Below are 20,342 nucleotides of genomic sequence, written 5' to 3'. Positions count from 1 at the left end.
ACCAACAAAAACCTGGTCTAAAGTCAATGGCGCAGTCTATTCAGTTGCCTCAAAATAGCAACGCGCCAACAACAATAATAATAATAATTTGTTACATTTATATAGCGCTTTTCTGGGTCCTCAAAGAATCTCCACCACCAATGTGCAGCATCCACTTGGACGGCAGCCATATTGCGCCAGAACGCCCACGACACATCAGCTTTTCTGGTGAAAAATACTCCTGAACACACCTCGTTTTCAGACCAGCACGCCCAAGGGCGCAAATGCATTTGCTATTTAAACAACATGGCCCAGGACGTGAAAATGATAACTGCGTCAGGCTGAAACTAGCAAAAAACACTTGTGTCGCACCTGGTGCCGCATTGCACCGAGTGTATGATAGGGCCCTAAGACTCCCTTAAATTTAATGTATTAGCAAACGCAGTATTTATTAATTTTTTTATGTTATTTAAAGGGCGCATTAGTAATATGCGCCTATAGTCGAGTGCACAATGCACGTACACTCTGCTTATTACACACACAGGGACACGCAGCAGCACACAAACATGCCAAATATTACAAATAAAAGGATTACAATGTAAAAGATTATTATTGTGTGCATAAAGATATGGTGGAATCCGACTTGTCCCGTAGATGGTCTGCTCGCGCGCTTTAACCTCGCGCACAAGCTGATCTGTTTCCTCGCTAGAGAGGCGTTCAGTCTTTCCGATTGCAAATTCCGCCATGTACATAGCGAATCTGCCATGGCGTGAGCGCAACTGGCTTTTAAATGGAATGGGAGATGAGACTCTAATTGGTTTATTGCACATTACCCCCACAACACCCCCATTACTCATTAAGAGAATAGGGACAACCCTTTTAGACCATGCACCAGGCGCGCCGACCATTTTTCCTGTCGTTAAACTAGCAAAGGTGGATTCGGACACGCCCTAAGTGAACTTGCGCCGTGCGCTTTAGACCATGCGCTTAGATCGTTAAAATAGGGCCCTTAGTGTACGATTTTTGACATGCGCCTCTCATTGTGAATACTAAGAGGTCTTTTGTACTCAACGACCCACTGCCGGTTCACTCTGGGTCCACTCCACTGACCTCGAGGGTACGAGCAGCATGGCAATGGCACACATGCACATATGCCGGCACCCGAGGCAGCTCAGCTCAGAATGAAGGCTGCTGTTAGCCATGTAATATGTCACTGCAATATGTGCTCACATTTATAACAGAGAATAGACTAAGTCATGGACGACAGCTCTCCCCATAGGCGCTGAGTAACTGGAGGATTTGTCACAAATACATCCAAAAAAAGCATTCCTTCTGACTGTCACTTCAGAGAACTAAACAAGCACATTGTAGCTGGAGGGAAATGGACCAGTGAGGGGGAATATTCAAGGAGTCACAGTTTCTTTGAAAACTGCATGTTATGAGTCTAGCATTTAATATTGTTCATTCTTTTCTTTTACCAATTGTGCCCATGTGGCAATGATACCAGAGATGTCTGTGACAAATATATATATATTTCACCCATGTTTTTTTTCTGTATGTTTAACATTTGAATCGAAATATAGTGTGTGCTTATATACACGTTTCTCCTACATTCATCGGGATTCAACAATGAATTGAACATTAATATATTTAATTTTTTCTTCTACATTGAGTCATTAGGCTTCAACAATAAATTGAACATGAATGCTGTCAAAAAAAAAAAAAAAGTCATTTGTCATTTGTTTGTGTTTGACTTGAATTAGAATGATGAGAGCTCCATGGACAAACAAAAGCGCATAATGAGGAACTTAAATGAAAATGACCCTCAGGAAAGTGACGAAAAGTCGACCACACACATATTGGAGTGTGTGGGACAATCAAAGCTGACAGGGAGAAAATGAGGATGTCTCCAGTAAACACGCAATCCCAGTTTGCATCTCTCCTTTGTTTCGTCCCGGGCATCCAGACACAGAGAGCGCTGGCATTTTCATAAATGACTCTCACATTTCTTGTTCTGATTACACCGAGACCGACAAACAAGCAAAAACCGATCCAACATAACTTTTTTTCCTCTTCAACCCCATTCTTTTTCTCTCTTTTCATCTTGCCTGTCTTCTTCTGCCAGACTGCAAGGCTGTTTGTGACAGCTTTGTCTGTGTAGTCTTCAGTTTAGCCGATCCTTGAGGACACTAACTCAATATCACCGGTTTCTTTCTTCCTCAAATGTGCTGCTAGCAGACTTTTCAATCCCTGAAACAGACTTTTTCAGTTCAAAGAAAGGAGCAATTGATTGCTTCCTGGCCTTGTTTTGTCTTCGATATCATTCTGCAATGACTTCAGGATTATTCATTGTGTGTGATTGAAAGCAGCCTCTCAAAAGCTGGCCTGCTCAATGCTCACAGAGAGAAAGAGAGAGACAAGCTTTACCTGTGGGGTTAAATGGCCTTTTCAACATTGTTCACCCAGACTAAATTCTCTTCAATATATCCATTACTTTTCCTGCATCTACTTTTATCTGCCTTCACCGTGTGGGTGCCACTTTTCATAATTAGGAGACAAGTAATAAAATGGTACAATGGTACTAGCCTTAGGCCATGTCCACACTAATACGTTTTTGTTTGAAAAAAAAACATTTTTTCTCTCCGTTTTGGTCTTCCGTCCACACTGAGACGGCGTTTTTATTAATGAAAACGAAGCTTTTTTGAAAACGCACTCCTAAGGCCCCATCGACACTACTGCGTTTTCGTTTAGAAACGGAGACCTTTTGCTACATTTGCACCTCCCGTCCAGACTAAAACGGCAAAAACGAAGACCTAAAACGGAGAAGTTTAGAAACGCTGCCGACCCCGTTTTGCGTTTTGAATCTCCGGAGGGTGTTTTAGTGAAGACGGGTCAAAACGGAGGACTTTAGAAACGATGACGCAGAGGCTCACGCTCGGCTCTATGATTGGGTGTCATCAGTCATGGAGTATACACAGGTAATATTCAGAACCAGTAAACTCCACCCGCTGGAACAGTTTCTTACAGTAAGAAACTGCCGCATCTCAGGCGCGGCTTGCGCGGAAAACGCGTGCATGCTAGAAATAGAACCGACGCCTATTTTTCATGCGACACGCAAGCAATTCTAATACGCAGCTAAAACGCTGGTGTGGATGGAGATCATATTCGTTTTAATTCTCCGTTTTTTAAACTAAAACGCAGTAGTGTGGATGGGGCCTAAGTGGATACATTTGAAAACGCCGTTTTCACATTGTAGTGTGGACTGTGAAACCGGTGGTATTTAAAAACGATGGCGTAAATTTAGTCATGTGACGCATATTGTACCAATAGATATTCATGTTTATACCAGTATTGTGCCTGTTATGTGCTATTCACTTTCACACTGTTGCTAAAAATATTCTACATTGCACACTCTTCATATCACAGTCCTGCAAAGATGACAGAATTTACTCACATTTGCTGTCCTGCGCAATACATGAGAGCAGTTGCGTTTTAGACCAAACATATGGTGACTGCGTGCGACCTGGACCGCATGAATGGTGAGATATTGTACTAAATAAAATTACCCTGTCAGAAGAATTGCGCGATAACTTCATTATTTATTTTTCCATCTGAATCATGTCAGTGATCTTTTGTGGGGTTTTACGCATGCGCAGTAAAGGTGAATTTAGCGTTTTCGGGCGTTTTTCAAAAGTTTCTCATCCACACTGAAACGTCCGAAAACGCCTGAAAACGCTAGTGTGGACGGAGAGCGTTTATAAACGAAAACGTCGTTTTCAAATGTATCCGGATTAATGTAGACGTAGCCTTAATATCTTGAAGGTGTCAGAGTTATATTTAGTTCTTGTGATTCTGTTTCTTGTGTTTCCTTCCTGTGTACCGTAGTTCTTGATTAACCCTTGGTAGTTGCCATGTATATATAGCCCTGAGTTTCAGTTGTCCCTTGTCAGTTCACATCTTTGTTTAATGTGTGGATTAGCGTTACTGTGATTCTCTTGCGTGTTTATTTATTAAAGACTGTTTATATAGATTGCCTTCTTCACGTGTGTTGCTTACCACTACTATATGTGACAGAAGGAATAATCAACAGGGATGCAAATGCATCAGGGGTGAAAAAAAGCGAGTATATATATGGTTTGAGAGTATATATATATATATATATACATACATACCTGTACATACATATATATGTAACCAAGGCCTTGTTGGTGGGAAAATAGTAATAATAATAATAAACAATCATATCATTTCCCATTTTTCATTCAGTTAAATCCCTTATAGATAAAAACAAGCCTGCTCTACTGCATGTTATTTCCCATTGAATACTCTAGTTCAGGGATGGGCAACTTCGGTCCTGGAGGGCCACTGTCCTACAGAGTTTAGCTTCAACCCTAATCAAACACCTGAACAAGCTAATCAAGGTCCTCAGGATTACTAGAAAATTACAGGCAGGTGATTTTTTCAGGGTTGGAGCTACTCTGTAGGACAGTGGCCCTCCAGGACCGAAGTTGCCCATCCCTGCTCTAGTTGTGTCCCAAATTACACACTAAATACTATGCACTTATACTATGCACTCGACCGTCTAGTGTTTGAATTTTATATGGTTATTTGTCATCGGACATGGGAGTCTAATACTGTGGAAGCTTACAGAATAAAAAAAAAAAAAAACAGACTTTTTCGTCTCACAATTCTGACTTACTTTTCTCACAATTGTGAGTTTGCATCTTGCAATTCTGACTTTTTGTCTCAGAATTGCCTGATATAAACCCGCAATTCTAAGGAAAAAAGTCAATATTTGTTCCCTTAGAATTGGACTTCATGATTTGCAATTGCAAGTTTATATTTCACAATTCTGAGAAAATATGTCAGAATTGAGAGATATAAACTCACAATTGCAAGAAAAATAGTCAGAATTGCAAGATGTAAACTCGCAATTGTGAGATAAAAAGTCGCAATTATCTCTTAAAATGTTTTACTCTGTGGCGGAAACAAGCTTCCATATAATACCCCTCCCCCTTCGCTGCGTAATTAATGTGTAAGGGAAGCTGCGAGAGCATGATATATACAACATTCCACATGTTTTGTCAGTTAATTAAGTGCATTGTGTATTTTTTTCTTTTTGGAATTTTCAGCGTAAATACCACTCACACTAAAAATGCCATAAGTAAGTAAGTACATAAGTACACCACTCAGTTTTAAGCTGAAATAGTGAGATGCTAGAAACAGTTATAAACAATTACCCAGTATTTTGAGCTCTGCGCTGGAGTAGATGCCTCCATACTTGTTCTCGGCGATGCACTGGTACATTCCTGAATCAGCCTGCTGTAGTCTGTGAATGATAAGCTCCCCATTCACCATTTCCACTCTGCTCTGTGGGGAGACGAGAATCGCTTTAGAACCATGTGTTCACCTGCCAGGCTGCTCCTCAAAGCACACTTAATGTCAATTACACATCTGCCAAAGTGACTCCAGCATGAGACCTTTATAAGTCACTAGTGATTTGTCATTATAGTACCACTTATTGATATAATGCATTAAACAACAGTTAGTTCTGGTTCTCAAATCTGATCGAGCAGCATTGCAAGAGTGCTTTTATAAGAGTCCAAAAGCTCTGGGATATTTCACAGTTTGTATTACTTGTCTGTGTTCACAACATTCCAGATCGGAGTATGTGAGCGGTGCGGAGTGTATACAGAGCTAAGTTGTGTGATTTTGAGCGAGGACCATTTAAAAAAATAAAATAAAATATTTGAGCGTTTACCTACATTGACGGTCAAAAGTTTGAAATAAGAATTTTTTTATGTTTTTAAAAGAAATCTCTACTGCTCACCAATTTATTTGATAAAAAAAAAAAAAAAAAAAACTGAAAACGTTATAATATTGTTAAATATTATTACATTTTAAAATAACTGTTTTCTATTTTAATATATCTTAAAATGTCATTTATTCCTGTGAATTTTCAGCAGCCGTAACTTCAGTCTTCAGTGTCACACGATATTTCAGAAATAATTCTAATGTACTGATTTAGTGCTCAGTTATTATCAGCTATTATTGGTGCTAAATTATTAATAATGGGTCTTATTATTAATGTTGAGAAGAGTTTTACTGTGGAAACTGATACACATTTTTCAGGATTCTTTGATAAATAGACATTTAGAAAATAGAATAGAATAGAAAAACAGCATTTTCTTTTTTCTTTTTTTATAACATTATAAATGTCTTTACTGTCACTTTTTGTTGTTAATGCATTCTTGTTGAATCCAAAATATAATAATTTAAAAAATGTACTTACCCCAAACTTTTGAATGGTAGTCTATTATGGTTTCCTCACAAATATTAATCAGCATAACTGTTTTTAACATTGATAATAATCAGAAATGTTTATTGAGCACCAAATCAGCATATTATAATGTTTTCTGAAAGATCATGTGACACTGAAGACTGGATCAAACACAGGAATAAATTTAAATATATTAAAATAGATTTCTATTTTTTTGATCAAATAAATGCAGCGTTGGTGAGCAGAAGAGACTTCTTTCTAAAACATTAAAAAAATCTTTTTAAAAACTTTTGACCAGTAGTCCATGTAAAGCAAGAGTTTATGTAAATATGTTCAATGGTTCCACATGCTAACAATGTGTTGGCCAAGCATTTGTGAGTGCTTGTGTAGTAGGTATTTTTCTAGCCTTGAGGTTTTAGCCTTTCTAGTTTCCATTTGAGAAACAATTGAACAATTAAACAGTTCTCAGAGATTTCTCTTTCCTATGAGCTCTCTCTATCTCTCTCTGTGTGTGTGTGTGTGTGTGTATACCTGCGTGCTGAGTGGTTCTCCATTGCGCAGCCAGCGATACGTGGGCCTGGGCTTTCCTGTGGCTCGACACTCCCAGTGGAGCTGCTCTCCGCTGTCCAGTTGAGTGTCATTTATCATGCTGATCCACTGCGGCTGAGCTGTGCCAGGAACATGGAGAATACGAGGAACATTTGCAAGATCAGGGCTTAACAATAAGCATTTTTTCCCCTTCAGATTTGTACTTGCCATGTTGAAATTTTCAACACTGATGTTTAAAAAAAAACAAAAAAAACAAAAACAAATAATCAATATTAACTTTTCTTGGCATGGACAATTATACACAGTCGCCTAAGTTGGCTACATTTTATTGGCGCACGCACACCCTTTCTTGGCTCATATTATGTTGATCCTGGAACAACATTCCTGTCTGAAAATTTTGTTCTATACAAATGATAGGTGGTGATAGGTGAATAACACTGATGTTGAAGCACCTAATCCAGGATGTAAGGCTAAACTTGACATAAACTGTTAACTTGTCCTTTAAATCTGATTGGTTGATTTGAATGTTGCTCCAGGATCAACAAAGGTGTTGATCCAGGAACATGCTGTGTTTGATATCAAGGTCACCACACAATGTGCATTTTACCATTTTACGGCTCCATTCTACCGTTTTCATGGCATCAAACCCATTTTCTGTTCCACCCGCCCTTCTCATTGAAGCTTTTCTATTTTCTGAGCTTTTCTCTGTACTTTAGAACTAGAACACTGCCTAAACAGAACATCTCTTTACCTGCTAGAAACCAATACAGATACCCAAATCACAACATACAATGCTCCCAGACTGCTAAAATGCAATGATTGATAATACAGTTGTGAATTGACTTTTATGTTTAATAAAAAAAAAAAAAAAAAAAAAAAAAAAAAAACAAAAAACAGTCCTGACATCAAACTGTTGCTCCAACTGTTCCTACACTATAAAACTTTGTTAACATAAAGCCCAGCTGCAGTTTGTAGATAGCCTGGGTCGCATTGTCCTTTTGAAAATGAATATGAATGAAAGGAACAGTGGGGAGTGTTTTCATTAGGAATGATGAGCAGCAAAGTTCTGAGAGCAGTGGACCTTTAGTACCCAGCATGCACAGGAAAGGCTTTATATTTCATCTGAGCAAAAATAAACTACCAGTCAACAGTTTGACCACACTTTACTCATTCCTTAACATGATTATTTTCAGTGATTTAGAATAATAATAGTCATTAAAACTATGAAACCACACACATGGAAGTATATTAATTATTTATTGAACAAATCTAATTCTAAGTGATTATTTTTAGAGCAAAATGTAACAATATTTTGGGTTATACGATTAACATGAATGATACTGTACCTCAAATCAAGTTGCTTTTTAAAGAGATGTGCATTATTACTTTTGGAAGCAATCAGACTTAAAGGTAGAGTAGGCAATTTCGGAGAGGCTAGCAATAGCAAGCTAGCTTTGAAAGCATTAGATCCCACCCTCCCTTCAGAGCGCTTTCCAAAGTCACACCTCCTTCAAAACACATGAACGCACAGGTCGCACACAGCCGGAGTAGATTCAGCAAAGTGTGAAGAGAACAGCTCTGGGTAGAACGTCAAGGGTTGCTGTCTTGTAATTAGGGTTACAACATGGCATGAACGCAGCAAAAGCAACATTTTTTGGTTCAGTGGTTGCTGCTTGTTTGCGGTGCTCTGTGACTGTCCGTAGCCTTATGAAACGCGTTAATGACGTATGGAAATAAATATGCTGATAGGCAGGTAGGACATCCTATCATTGCATTCGGATTGAATGCAATGATTGGACGAACATATTCCGGTCCTGAGAATTCCACAGAAGATATATGTACATTTTTTAATATTTAGACCACTTCTATTATTGTTAACTTTCAGGATGTGAAGAGAGAATCAACCAGAATAACAAATATGTTTATAAAAAAATTGCCTACCCTACCTTTAAGATTTTCACCTAGTGGACGTTGGAAAATTGGTGACAAAACATCTCATAAACTTACATTAAAGTAGTGACCATATCTAGTGAGCCATATAAGTGGATACATTTGATGCTATAGTAAGCAACCACCCAAAACACTCACCATTCATTTAGAAACACCCAAAACACACTAGCAGCAACATAGCAACATGCTAAAAAAACAAACACTCTGGCTGTCGCCCCCATATCCTCATTTACTTTCCCCTACATTGGTCCACTAATATAGTTCACTTGAGGGAGTGAATGAACACAAGTGAGTGAATTCGGATGCTGAGCGTGCCGGAAGGGCTGCCACTTTTGCATAGTTTGTGCTTGCTGTTTAATAATTATTTGAAACTTAGCAAATTGGCAGCTCCAGTAATAAGTTGAAAAGATTGATCTTGAACTCTGTCATTGAAACTATGTATAAACCTTAAATAATCAACTTAATAATCAATTAAAAAGACCTGTATGAGATTACACTGTAGCCACACTGGACCAGTGGTTTGGAAAATGGATGGATGGATTGAGGATTCAGATGTGGGTGCTATCTTCTGGTCAGATGCGGAAATTCATTTGGAGCATGCATTAGGGGCGTTGAGTGTACATCGGTTGTACACTCTTTATTGTGGTGCATTATGGGACTGAATGAGTGCAAATGATAACGCTCACTGGTTTTGGACCCCACTACAAATGGCTGTCCCCTAAAATAGTGCACTATTACAATAATGCCCGATACAGCCTCTGTTTTTAATAATAATAATAATAATAATAATAATTCGTTACATTTATATAGCACTTTTCTAGGTACTCAAAGCGCTTTACATGGAAGGGGGGAATTTCCTCAACCACCACCAATGTGCAGCATCCACCTGGATGATGCGACGGCAGCCATATTGTGCCAGAACGCCCACCACACACCAGCTTACTGGTGGAGAGGAGACAGTGATGAAGCCAATCAGTATATGGGGATTATTAGGAGGCCATGATGGACAGAGGCCAAGGGGCAAATTTGGCCAGGATGCCGGGGTTACACCCCTACTCTTTTTCGAAGGACATCCTGGGATTTTTAATGACCACAGAGAGTCAGGACCTTGGTTTAACATCTCATCCGAAGGACGGTGCTCTTTGACAGTATAGTGTCCCCATCACTACACTGGGGTGTTAGGACCCACACAGACCACAGGGTGAGCACCCCCTGCTGGCCTCACTAACACCTCTTCCATGAGAGTAAGATTATTAATTAGAGTTAAAAGAGTTAAAATTATCCTGTTTGCCTCGAATGAACGCAGTGTTCATGAATTTGATCTTGATTCCCTGTCTCCATACAGTAGCCTACCACGTGTTAGGAATCTGGGTTTATAGTTTGACGACACCCTTAAATTTGATAAGCAGATAAGTGCTATGGTTAAATCTTGTTTTTAATCATCTTCGTCTTTTAACTAAGGTTAAGCCATTCTTGTCTTTAAAGAAGTTTGAAACAGTTATGCATGCCTTTGTAATGTCTCGGTTGGATTATTACAACTCACTGTACATCAGTGTTCACCAGTCATCCATCTCATGTTTAAAATTAGTTGAAAACTAGAAGCCCGGCTTCTCAAGGGGAAGCGTAACTGTGATCATATTACACCAATCTTGATTTCACTTCATTGGTTTCCAGTTAAATTTAGAATTGATTTTGTTACGACCTGTGTTTATGTAGCCTATTGTTTTTCTATTTCTCTGTGTTCCTCTTCTCTTCCTTGTTTTGTTTGATTTCTAACAGGTTGTCCAATGATGGGCTGTAAGAAAGCCATTTGCTGTCCAGTCGGGGCGTGGTCTTTATAAGGACGCTGCTGGAACTCGTCTGAGAGCTCATTGTTGGTTCGGTTGTACTCGGGTTGAGAGCTCCGGAATCTCTCCTCCGGCCGATGATCAAATTTGAGTGTATTAGTGATGTTAACTAGTTAAAGTGAACGTGCAACCTTTTGTAACATCTGAAACCGTTTCCCCTTGTCCAAACAACATGTCCTAAAACATGTGGAGCGTAGGGGTGTCCTGCCTTGTTTATTTTGAAATTGGTTTGAGCTCTGTTTTTGGCAGGGAGTTACCGGTAAGTTAAATGTATTTTCTTTTGTTATTGGATTAGGTTATTATTAATTCTCTCCTCTTTTCTTTTTTATATTGTTTTGTTTGTTATTTTGGCCTTTGGGACACCCTGAAGAGATGCTCTTTATTTCACTTGTTATTCTTTAATAAATGTATTACTTTTTCTGCTTAGATTTTGTGTATGTGTTTGATTATCGACCGGAGTGATTCGTTGCTGGGATTCCGTTACCACAACCCAACATTATTTATTACGCCTCTTTAGAGTTTTCTATATTCCCCAATAGAGACGGGGCGTAATAATTTCAAAATTCTATTATTTGTATTTAAATCCCCTCAGAATCAGGCACCACAATACCTATCTGACTTATTGCAATCGTACACACAGTCAAGATCACTTAGATCAGGTGATTCTGAATTACTTTATGTTCCCAGGAGTAAACTCAAAAATAGAGGTGATTGCTTTTTCGGTTGTTGGACCTAAATTATGGAATTGTCTCCTGGCTTACATTAGAACTGCCCCAACTGCATCAATTTTTTAATTTTCTCTTAAACATTTGTTTTCTTTGACGTTTAATATTCCTTGATTCTCTGCTTCTATGAGTTTTTATCTAGAACCTTTCCCATTTTTGTAGCTGGTGATTGTTGTTTTACTGTATATATGTGATTATTGCAAGTGTTCTTTCTTTTATTCTTTGTGCATTTTGGTCAACTTCATTTGTTTTTAAATGTGCAATATAAATAAACACTGTATTGTATTGTATGTAAAAAAAATAAATAAAAAAAAAACACTCAGAAGACCCTATAGCAGCTGCATAGCATTATGTTAAAAATACTCAGAACAATGTACAATCCAAATAGCAACATGTTAAAAACATTTAGAAGACCCTAGCACTGGGATGTCCAAACTCGGTCCTGGAGGGTCACTGTCCTGCAGAGTTTAGCTCAACACAAGTGCCTGGATGTTTCTAGTATGCCTTGTAAGACCTTGATTAGCTGGTTCAGGTGTGTTTAATTGGGGTTAGAGCTAAACTTTGCAGGACAATGGCCCTCCAGGAGCAGTATTGGACACCCCTGTCCTCGCAGCTGCATATCAACAAACTAAAAACACTCAGAACACCCTGCAAACCAAATAGCACAATGCTAAAAAACAAACAAACCTGAGAACACCCAAGCAATCACATAATAGCATGACCCCCCTAGCATCAAATGGCAGTAGGCCTATAGTAAAACACTAGTGATTGCATTGGAACTTACTAAAACACCCCCAGAACACAAGCAGCCACGTAGCAACATAAAAGCTAAAAACTTGTGACACTCTAATTTTAAGATTTATTTGGCTTAGCAATACAAAGATAATTGGAGGAAAGTAAAGAGCAATGTAATAGCATATTTTTTGTAGAACAAATCAGTTAGCCTATGCAGGTCATCTCTCTGTTGAAATATCAATCTTAGTGAGGTATCTATCTGATTTGTCTACTTTACAGAGCATGTTGTGTCCTTTTCGAGTGGTTGAGCGAAAGGAAGGAAGAAAGAAAAGGTGCAGGTAACCTCTGGCAAAGACATGGGCTCCTTGCATGGACAGTTACAGCTCTTGGACATGGTGATAAAACTTATTGCCTCCCTCCATCCACACCACATTTCTCACTCCAGACCCACAGCTGCGACAATAACGACAGGCCACAGCCTCGAGGAGGATGTACAGTACACCCCTGCCCGTTGACGGGTTCTGATTCGTTGCTCACCCAGGACATGCACACCGATCTGCGGCTGCTGCATGTGACATATTCACACGAGCTGAGACAGACGGCTTACCCGCTCTGAGAGAAAACCTCGCTGAAGGCAAGCCTTCAATCATATCTGTCAAGAAAAAAAGGAATTTCAGACTGAATTGGGTGTATGTAAATTGTAAGAGTAGACATGTGTCTGGAATACAGTTTGCAGGTAAGGCAGGCAGTATCTGTGCACCTTCATCCAAGAGCATTTTGAAGTTTGATAGTGGATTGAAGTTTAGGCCAAAGTAAAAAAATAAATAAAATAAAAAATAAATAAAAAAATAAAAACATGCTGATTTAAATAGCAAACATTGTATACTGAAATATACTGAACTTTGGTAACTTTTTTTCACATTCATAGTCAAAGTTTCTTGAACTTTTCTTAGAGATTTTCTAGGACTTTTCTTGCTGACCCCCACATACCAGTATTTCAGAATGTCATTCATCATGATAGACCAATCTCCTCAATAGAGGTGTTAACGTGGGAGGTCATATGTTAATTAAACTCAAGGTTATGTCATGATTTCTGAATGGCCCAATCGCATTTTAGTTTCCATTAAAGGTCTAGGTGGTCAACCTGATCTCACAGGAGTGTCCATTTTGTATGAATTTGTACAATGTAAATTATACATAAACATATGATTTTTAGGAAAAGGTTAGCATGAAGGTCCATCCCCAAACACCTGGCACTGGGGCATAAGCAGGTTGTGTGAGATTGTACGAATTCATACAAATTAGCTACCAATTCGTCAAAACGTCATGAGTTTGTGTCCCTCCTTCAACGTAAGTCCTTGCAGTTTTTCATCCACCAGGCAAAAATCATTAGTGCAATCATAATCAGAAAGCATTAGCACATCTCTCCTAAACAAGCCACGTGATTTGAGGAATCATTCATGTCTAAAAAATCGTTCCAAAATTCTTATGATATTGTTCCTCTGCATCGTTATCGTTATATGTGTGGTGTGGATTCGCTATTTTCGTAGAATTAGAACGACTATTAAAACATTATAGTTATCATTTTAGTTATTGTTCTCAGTGGAAACGGGCCTTAGCAGTTCTCCTTTGAACTACTTTAAGATTCATGAAGAGTGGCAGAACTGTTCATCACACACTGGTACTGAACTACTGACAACGGGGAGAACACAATAAAAGTACATTTGGACATTGTTGTGACGGATAAGACAAACAGCTGTTGTTTTGTCAAGCTTTGTTCATCCAGACTGTGTGATGAATCATAGATCCCAGTGACAGTCATAAACCTCTTAAAACCAGGTTTTCATAAAATCACTAGGACACTGCATTCATCTTGTGGCCCGCTGATACACTTACTTTTATGACATAACGCACTTCATCTAAGTCACAAACCTTATTGAACGGATAAGGAGAGAGGAGTCTGGGAAAGATGAATGGAGGTCCCAGATCCCCGTATTAGGCCCCTATCAAAGCTACAGTGGGTTAAGGGAAATATAGAGGTCAAGAAATATAGCATTTTCATCTACAAAAGCAAGAATAATGATAAAATAACCCTTAAAATTTAATTGGACAAAAGTCTTCTGAGGACAGGACCATCTTGCCCTTGCTTGACAAAAATGTAAGCTGGCCTCTCTGGAGGGAGGGAGGGAGGGAGAGAGAGAGAGAGAGAGAGAGAGAGAGAGAATGCCAAGTGGAATAATTTATGAAGGAACCTAATCAGAGAAGGACCCAACGGATCCTGTTCCCACACTACTTCGGCACATTACTTCAAAACCTTTTTGACAAATAACATTTTGTAAATCCTCCGAAGACAATGCGTGTAGTGCTTATCCACACAAAACTAGGCTGCTCTGGACAGCTGCAAGATCATAGCTAAAGGGTTCTGGGATGTGGACAGAAGTTACAATAGAAGTAACACCCTGAAGTCTCTATCATTTTCTGGTCTCTACATATGTCTAAGGTCCAACCCAATCTCATGGCAAAACGTAACTATGTAACAAAGTGGTGATTTCACATGAATTTGTACGATGTAAATTATACAAAAAAAAAAAGAGTTAGCATGAAGGTCCACCCCTAAACATACCCGGCACTGGGGCGTAAGCAAGTTGCACAAAAACGTACAAATGAGATTGTACGAATTCATACAAATAAGCCAACAATTCGACAAAAGGTAAAATAGTTACGCATTGCCATGAGATTGTGTTATTAAGGTCCATCCTTCAACATAAGTCCTTCCAGTTTTTCATTAGTCCAATCACAACCAGAAAGCATTAGCACATCTCTCCTAAACAAGCCAGATGATTTGAAGTAACTTTCATAACTGTAGGACAAACTTACCTTGGCTTTCACCACCATCCCCTTCTTACTCATTTAAATATATTCATTTAGCAGACGCTTTTACAAAAGAGCAGTACAACAAATTGCTCATTCTCTTTTTCTTATTATATATAATGCAATAAACCATACAGAACTTTTAATGATCTCCTTGCAGTGTTTTTCAGAAGAAGAGCTGTACTCACTGTAGACCTGGAGATGTCCTCTGAAGGCGGTGCCTCCTCTGGTGTTCTCAGCTTTACACTCATAACTCCCAGAATCCTCTAGCTGGATGTTGGGAATCTCGAGGACAGCCTGTGATTTGCGCAGACGGGCTTTTTTGGGGATGTTCCCACTCATCTTTCTCCAGGTGATAGTGGGGACAGGACTGAGAACATAAAAAATATAAAAAATATTTAGATTTTTTATTTTTTTTTATGAAATAGAGTGTAACAGTGGAAGCCTTTTTTGTGGCCTTGTTTCTGGAACTGTTTGTAGAATTAGTTTCTCTACTGGGGAAAAAAGTAAAAAAAAAAAAAGGAGCTAAGCCAATGAGCGTCAAAGAGTTCTAAGGTTTAAGATGAATCACAACTTTTTTTTTTAGAAAAAAAGTAAGCATGAAGGTCCACTCCTGACCCCACCACTGAACATACCCATCACTGGGCATAAGTGGATTGTGCAAAAACGTATCAATGAGATTACACAAATTTATATGAATTAGCCATCAATTCACCAAAACGTAAAATAGTTACGAATTGCCCTGAGATTGTGTTGGTTTAAAGTCTTTATGAGCGATTGAATCCCATAAAGCATTGCAAATGACGTAATTAAATCAAAAAATATAAAACTATAATTTTTTTAATTGATCATGATAAGTATTAAAATAGTATAATTTACATTGTAGAATAGCAAGAATGATTTGATTCATTTACAGCACTTCATGGTAGTGGTCATCACTGCTGAGTCTCAGTGAATTCCAATGTATTGTCAAGGTTTGTAAGGTAAACAGCAACCTTTCTGATTGGTTGATGAGCTCTTCAGGAAGTAGAGCATTTCCTTGGCTTTTACACATTTAAAAAAAAAAAAAAAAAGTTGAAATCACTGTGGCATTTAAAGAAGCATAAATCATCACTTAACCTTACAGAATCCAACTCTTGCTTTCCAATCTATCTGGCAATGCTGTAGCAGTGCAAAAAGAATATACTTCATCTTAAAAAAAGCACTTTCTAAAAGCAATTCTTTTATCTCTGCCCAAAACGTGCATCTGCGCTAATTTGTAAAGCTGATAACATGGTCTTTTTGAAAGTACGAACAGGACAATCTGATATGGCAGCACTCTGTAAGTGGCTGTGTACTGGGTAACACAATAAACGTCTAGATAGCTGTGCAGATAAGCAGTATTTGTACACTGCCATCCATCCCTATTTGCGGCTGCAGCGGGCGTGTGATATGACCTCCTGTGCGCCGCCCGCGCGTAGATAACCCGCTCTATCAGACACCATCAGCACTGCTACATAGTGACAGCTCCATTTCACAGCTTTCCAACGACCGAAATGTGACGCCGAGGAAAACCCCAGCGTCGCCATCAATCATCCGCAGGCCCAATGATAAAAACGTCACATTTCCCAGTCCTTCTGTCCCACTACATCCGCTTAAATTCTACAAGGACATTTATCCACACAGGATGAAGTTTCTGACCTGTCAGTTTAAATCATGATGGGTCTATGATAAAATTTGCAGGGTTGTGTAGAACCAATGTTTTGTCTGCCGTGATTTAATCTTAAAGTGTCACTTTAGAGATCAAGTGCATTGATAGGTGTGGATAATATTTGTATGATCAAACAGTAATGATTGAGAAATGTACAAATAAACATTCCTTGAAAGCCTGATGTATCATATTTGTAACTCACATTAACAGTATTAATCATGTATTAAATCTAGGTTTCTTCATTCCAGCAAGTGTTCGTCGTGAAATATCACTTACATTATAAAAATCAGTAAAGATTTCACAGCAAAAAGATCCTGCACCTCGACCTGAAGGGGGACATTTTTAGAATTATACTAAAAGGCTTTTTACTAATTAAAAAAAACATAAACTATCAATCAGACGACAGAAGGCATGTAGTAGATTGTGTACAACAGGTTTTAATTGTGTTGATAATTTAGAGGCCTTAGAAATTTGTATATCAAAAAGGATACAGTATGCTTTATATGGTTAATAATTAATATCTTCACAATGTAGTATGGCCTTAAGTGCCTATTCTACTTTAATATAATTAAAATGTTCAAAATAACAGTATTTATTTGAAAAAAAAATTCTTTAATGTCACTTTTGATCACTTTAATGTATCCTTGCTGACCGAAAGTATCCATTTCTTCATAAAACCTGTATACAGTATATCTGTATACAGAAATCTAACCTTAAAATAAATTAAATAATTTGAAATAATTTAAATAAACATTCATTCTCTAAAACATGTGCCACAGTTACACTCCAATAAATTACTAGGTGTAAAACATTAAATTATATTACTAATCATATTTTTTATCTAACCCTGAAAATGTCAGAGAACAAATCATTTGAATAGAAAATTTCACAACAAAATACCTGACCATTATTTCTTAAGTGGTGTGAGAACTATCCAGAAAGGTTATGAAAAGAATTTTCATGCACCTTCAACAAAATGCCAGCATGCATGAAAGCGGCCTCTCTTGTAGCCCCGGTAACATTTTCGGCACCAGACCCATTCACCATTATAAGCTGGCAGTTTGCCTTTGAAAGTGTACGGTACAATGCAGCCTCTGAAAAGCATCCCTGCAGACATTTCGGGCTGACCGCCCACGCTATTGACAATATACGTTCTAGCCTTTTCCCTGTGCACAATGCCAAGCCCTTAGTCGCCCGACTGTTTGGTTGTCACACATACTGAGTGACATCGTGAGACTTAAAGTAAATCTTAGTTCAGTTTAGGTCATTATAAAGAATGCCATTTTCTTTCATTTTCATGCACTGATAAATATTTTATTTGCGGGTAAGGCGGGCGATGCCTAAAGTTCACTGGAGGATTCGCTATCAGCCCTAAATGAGCTGCGAACGCAGGGAAAGGCCATTGGTGAGATCTCATTGATTTCTTTATTCGCTGAGCAGCGAGTTAAGAGTCTGTAAAGTTTAATTGAACTAAGAGAGAGAAGCCAACAGGAATACATAGATTAATGTCTACGTTTAAGTAATGACTTATTATTCTAATGCGGATAATTAATTGTAAACGACATTTCCTCACAAAGGGGTCCTTGAAGGCACTGTAAACAATTACTGGGCCCTTAGAGCAGTTTGGCTTAGAAGGTGTTTGCGCTTGACAGGCTTTACATTTGAATTATTCATTGCAAATAACAAACACAAACAGAATTACAGCACGATGACACTGGATTATGTATTTAAAATGCAGAAATGCATTCCCCTTATGCAAAGCGCCATATCAGTTCTGTTAAGCTACAATCTGAGGATCCCAAAGGAAGTTCTACAGAATGTAATCTGACGATGATGAAGAAAAATAAAGCAGAAGATAAACACACAACTAAAATGAATGACCAATTTTTTTAAACGTGCTAATGAAACATTTCTCTCGATATAATAATTTATTTTTCATTTAACCCTCTGGTGCTCTTCATGTGTCGGTCAAAAAGGACAGATTTTTTTCAATGAAATGAGTGTAATATATTTTAGTTCAATAATGTTTTTTATTAAATATTTTTTTTTTTTTTTAGGGGATTTTATGGTACTAAATTATATTTATGCTGTATTTATTATCCTATATTCACTTTTTGAGCATAGAGCTGAAACTTAAACTGTGGTAAATCTTGAATGCTTTAGAGCACAGACTTAAGTTTGATCTCTTTCAAAGACGACACTTGGCAAATTATTGCTGAAGTGAAAAAAGTTTAAAAAAGTGAACTTTTTTACAGAAAAAGTTACAGAATTGTACGTTTATTGTTATGTTTTATATGAAATATATATTTAAAAAAAAAAACACGTTTTACTCTAAAACTACAAGAAATTCAAAACCCTAAACCTAAACAAGTTGTGTTCCAAATTTGAGGTTGATATCTCAAAAAATGAGCTTTCAGTAAGATTTTGTTTGGCCGCAGTACCAAAAGTTTTCACTAGATGAAATTCGTCTCCCATTCATTTCCAATGCGATCATTTTTGACCGCGAGGAACACAAGTGTGACTATTTTTTTCAGGACCATTTAACCTTTTCAATGCCCATGATTTTTTTTGTGTGTGTGTGTGTGTGTTCACATAGCAAGTGCCAAAACTTGAGCCAACTCGAAACAAGTTTCGTACCATTCTGATGAAGTAATAAATTCCAAAAAACAAAACGAAAAATTTTCAGTCAAAAATGACCGAATAGCACCAGTCAAAATAGACCAGTAAATAATTGGGGAAGAGAATAAAGTGACACATCAAGACACAAAAGCATCAAAACCCTATTGTTTTATCCTACTGAAGAAACTGACTTCCTTATGTGAAATGTTTTGCTTGATAAGTATGCCTAGTACTATATTTTTTTTCAAATGAATAACTCTTGGGTTGATATGTTGCTGGCTTGATCTATCTCTACAGTACAGTATCCCAATATCTGTTTTATTCTATTATTTAATTGCAGACAAAAAGAACATTTAGGAACATTAAGTTATTCATATATTTACTTTTAACTAAAAACAAACCCTGAGTTATGCCAGATATTTTTGCTCAGGAAAAACAAAAATGGCCACAGCAAGGTGCATCTTAAACACGTATGGGAAAAGCCTCCTCGCTCCATCATTTAGAGGCAATGCGCTGCGCTGAATGAATGTCAGAGTGCTTTTCTGCCTTCCGGATGTGGGCCGGTACTGGCCACTTTCATTTCTCACTGTGCTATATCCTTGACCATATGGGAACATAACAGATATTAAAAGCATCCTCCAAACAATGGCATGTACAGACTCTCAAATCGCTCTCCTCCCTCATGACCCCTGGCCCTCACCTTCAGCCGCCCGTTCAACTATTACGAGAATATACAGCTCCCAGGGGCCGAAGCCTGGCGCCGTTTCTACACCAATCACAGTGAAATTGCCACTATATCAGTTATGGTGCAGAGTTCAGTACTTGTGGAGAGCTCATTTAACAGCAAAGCGGAGTTAGGAATAAAAATAGCTATCCTCCTGGTCCAATCTCTTCTCTGGAGGATGCATTCTGCTCTCTACTATGAAAAGAAAGTGGTTTGACTGGTTAAATTGGTCGTAATTATGATTATTAATGATTCCAACAGCAAAAGAGGTGTTTCAAAGGAGCGACGGTGAATGTTCTGTCTTTGTGCAGTAGAAAGGCACCTTCAGGTGTTGCAATGGGAAGAGGTATGGGTGAGGGTGGGGGATTATGCC

At 38.2% G+C, this 20,342-nt stretch overlaps 1 protein-coding gene across 2 annotated transcripts in view; it reads right to left on the bottom strand.

Annotated features, from left to right (window-relative positions):
* cntn5 (contactin 5) overlaps window positions 1-20,342 on the bottom strand; it is a 315,250-nt gene that overhangs the window by 66,231 nt on the left and 228,677 nt on the right. For both annotated transcript variants that reach the window (XM_084123899.1, XM_084123900.1), the window contains exons 9-11: window positions 15,125-15,306; window positions 6,791-6,927; window positions 5,220-5,349 (exon numbers count right to left, since the gene is read on the bottom strand). In XM_084123899.1, coding sequence (XP_083980025.1) covers window positions 5,220-5,349; window positions 6,791-6,927; window positions 15,125-15,306 — 449 coding nt within the window. The remainder of the gene's footprint in view (window positions 1-5,219; window positions 5,350-6,790; window positions 6,928-15,124; window positions 15,307-20,342) is intronic.

This window comes from Abramis brama (assembly GCF_963993115.1).
Source record: "Abramis brama genome assembly, chromosome: 9".
NCBI lineage: Eukaryota > Metazoa > Chordata > Actinopteri > Cypriniformes > Leuciscidae > Abramis > Abramis brama.
Note: the sequence above shows the minus strand (reverse complement) of the source record. Positions and strands in the feature narration are given on the sequence as shown.